This window comes from Tasmannia lanceolata, unplaced genomic scaffold, assembly GCF_043159265.1.
Source record: "Tasmannia lanceolata isolate RefF3 unplaced genomic scaffold, GAP_Taslan_0.1 ptg000023l, whole genome shotgun sequence".
Lineage (NCBI taxonomy): Eukaryota > Viridiplantae > Streptophyta > Magnoliopsida > Canellales > Winteraceae > Tasmannia > Tasmannia lanceolata.
In genome coordinates, this window is record NW_027518700.1 from 8,825,210 (window position 1) to 8,828,252 (window position 3,043).

General features: G+C 40.1%; 1 protein-coding gene across 1 annotated transcript; it reads right to left on the reverse strand.

Moving 5' to 3' along the window:
* Positions 1–1,964: 1,964 nt before the first annotated feature.
* On the reverse strand, positions 1,965–2,446 carry LOC143856708 (histone H4). The gene has a single exon (XM_077366977.1). It carries the CDS (start codon positions 2,376–2,378, stop codon positions 2,067–2,069), a length of 312 nt encoding a protein of 103 aa, XP_077223092.1. The 5' UTR covers positions 2,379–2,446; the 3' UTR covers positions 1,965–2,066.
* Positions 2,447–3,043: the final 597 nt, after the last annotated feature.

The following is a 3,043-nucleotide window of genomic DNA, read 5'->3' on the forward strand; positions in this document are numbered from 1 at the left end:
ACTTACCATATCTTTAGCTCTTTAGATGGGTAATCGAAAAACCTTTCTAAAAACACCAGAATCATGCCAAAAGAAAAAGATTTGATGCCCTAAAAAAATACCACAAATAAAATGACGAAAATACAATTTAAAAAATAATAAAGTTGTCCCGCGCCAACGAACCGAACTATTCTCGGTGATTTCCGTCCACATCAATACACATACCACAGAGGCATCCAAGCTCAATTTTGCACGTCTGTAGTAGAAGCTGGTCCAGCAATCCTTGTCTCAATAGCCATCCACACTCCAATAAGCTCCCACACACAATATAATATGAGTCGAGGCCATCATCAAGCTTGCCAAACCTATAAAAACTTCAACCATATGCCAAACCTATAAAAACTTCAACCATACATCAACAGCATGCCCAAAAAGAGAGGTCACTAAGAAAAGATTCCATCAAGAATGGCAACCCATTTCCTCAAAGGAGCCCAATCACACCCCAAGAGAAGCAACCAAAGCAGAAAAGGGCAAGCACACAATAGAAGAAATGGACCATAGCATGAGAGATGGAAATGAGGCGGAGAAACCAGTCAAGCCGTCAAGGAAATAAAGAAAAGAATGGATCTAAAGATGAAAATCAAACAGGGAAACAAGTACTCTATTCTTGATCAGCACACTTTGAGGGGGAAACAATCTTCACTCAGATTCAGACTAATCTTCATCCTGCGAATCCACCAACTCCATACAGGAAGATTCAACCTAAGAGAGCAAAGATAAAAACTTCATAGACACAGAATACAGAGCAGAAAAAACCCTAAAAACTGCTGCCAACTTCTCAGTTGCAGGAAGGTTCCGAAAAGGCTTGAAAGAAAAAAGTATCATGGGCGAATGAGCATCATCTCATCAATTTGATTCTAGTTGAGCAAGAGGACAGTGAAGAGGGGGGCCCAAAACGGGAAGAATCAAATGGACCATGGCATAAGAATCTAAAGAAAAATTGCTTGAGACACTCCCAAAGATCCCAACATACCCTCATCAAGATAGCCAATTATATAATTCACATAATTCAAACAATTAGGCTTAGTGTTCATCTATCCCAAATTTGGATCTTCCACTCTTGTGTTCCAAGTTAGAGATGTCCATATATGTAAATATGTAACATCTTTCTGTTTTCTAATAAACCAATAGGGGTCTCCCCCCCACCAGACCCTAGCTTACCCATAAGAAAAAAGCACTAAATAACAATCATAATAAGGTGAGGATGGAGTGTATCTCCCACTAATCTAACAATTCTCTAACAAAATGCATCATAGATGCACAGTAACCTAACAAAATTCATTCAAACAAACCATTACATCCTATCCGCTCAAGATGTAGCTCATCCACCCACTATGGATGATTCCACAAACTCCATGCTTTCTAACATAGTTCATCCAAAGTAAAACAATCCTGCAAATGAAAGACTAGAAAGAACACAAACAATTATCAAGGATTTTGATCAGGTATCGTTCGGATGGCTCACCTACCAAACCCATCATGGAAGAGCAATGCACAACAATTGCCACATTCAAAGATGAACACAGTCCACATGAAACTGAAGAGTAAATTGTAGTTACATGAGGCATTTTCCTTGTTAATTGAAGGGAAAAATGATATCAGCACAACCATGTTTAAATAGTTGCACAAACTCAGCTTCTCTTTACTTTTCTATTTGGCTTGTGGTAACTTTTTGGGAACTGTAAACACCTTTGACAATACCCTTCTTAAAATAATAAAAGTCAAAATGAGTTAGTGTAATTATCAAAAAAGGGTTGTGCCAACATCATTTCCCCTATTAAAATCGTAACATCTGATTTAGGGATAAGAGAATTGGAACACATAAAATAAAAACTGGCCCAGATGCAAGAAGCCCATTCTTTCTCAGAATCAAAGGCTAATTCCTCATCCACCCATATGAAAATCAAAACCCATAAAAGACAAGATAACCCAGAAAGAAATCACTTCATATTAACATAAAACAAAGACAAAAGTGAAGAAAAACTCAAACCCAAATTCTAAAACAGTCTAAAAACAAAATCCAAACCCTAACCCCCAAATCCATAGAGGGTCCTACCCTGGCGCTTTAGGGCATAAACAACATCCATGGCAGTAACAGTCTTGCGACGAGCATGCTCTGTGTAGGTAACAGCATCACGAATAACATTCTCTAAGAAAATCTTCAAAACCCCTCTAGTCTCTTCATAGATTAAACCACTGATTCTCTTCACACCACCACGACGAGCTAGACGACGAATTGCAGGCTTTGTGATGCCCTGAATGTTATCTCTTAATACCTTTCTGTGTCTCTTTGCTCCTCCCTTTCCCAAACCCTTTCCTCCTTTCCCTCTCCCTGACATTTTTTTTTAACTCTCTATCTATATCTCCTTTCTTTTTTGCCTGTGTTTGGTGTGGAATTGGGCATTGGAAGTTGGTTATATAGCTTTTTCTGTGTTTTGAGATGATGGGTTTTGGCCGTGGATTGGAGGTCGATCCGTGTGGAGAGTTAAGTTTAGTTATTGACCGTTCGATTATGAATTGGAGAGTTTGATTGGTTGGAGGACGGGCTTAAGGATCGAGGCTTTTGGAAAGCCATATGTTCGCCCTCCCTTTCCTTTCTATGGCCACCCCCCACCTAGTGAATTTCTGGAGTTTTTATATGGTGTAACCCATATAGTTCAATATTTCTCAAAAAAGAACCATAAGGTAAGCCGTAGGATGTAGTGGTGCAACTCGGGTCTTGTTCGACCGAAAAAAAAAAGTCAGGTCGGGTTGGGTTGAGTTCGTTTCGGGTTTGGGTCCGGGTTGAGTTTTCCCAGCCCAGGTTGAATTCGGGTCGAGTTTGGGTTGACGGCTTGGGCAGCCCAAGATGAGTGAAAACCCGACATTTTTAATCATTTTTTTACTAAGCTTAAAAACTCGGGTCGGGTTGAACCTCATGGGGTTGGAACTAGGTCGGATTCTAGTTGAGTAAATGGGTCCTCAGGTGGGGTTTGGGTTGGCCTCAACCCAACCCAAACCAACC

Bases quoted from the DNA above. Each gene is read 5' to 3' on its own strand.
- LOC143856708 (XM_077366977.1), bottom strand. From the start codon at position 2,378: ATGTCAGGGAGAGGGAAAGGAGGAAAGGGTTTGGGAAAGGGAGGAGCA.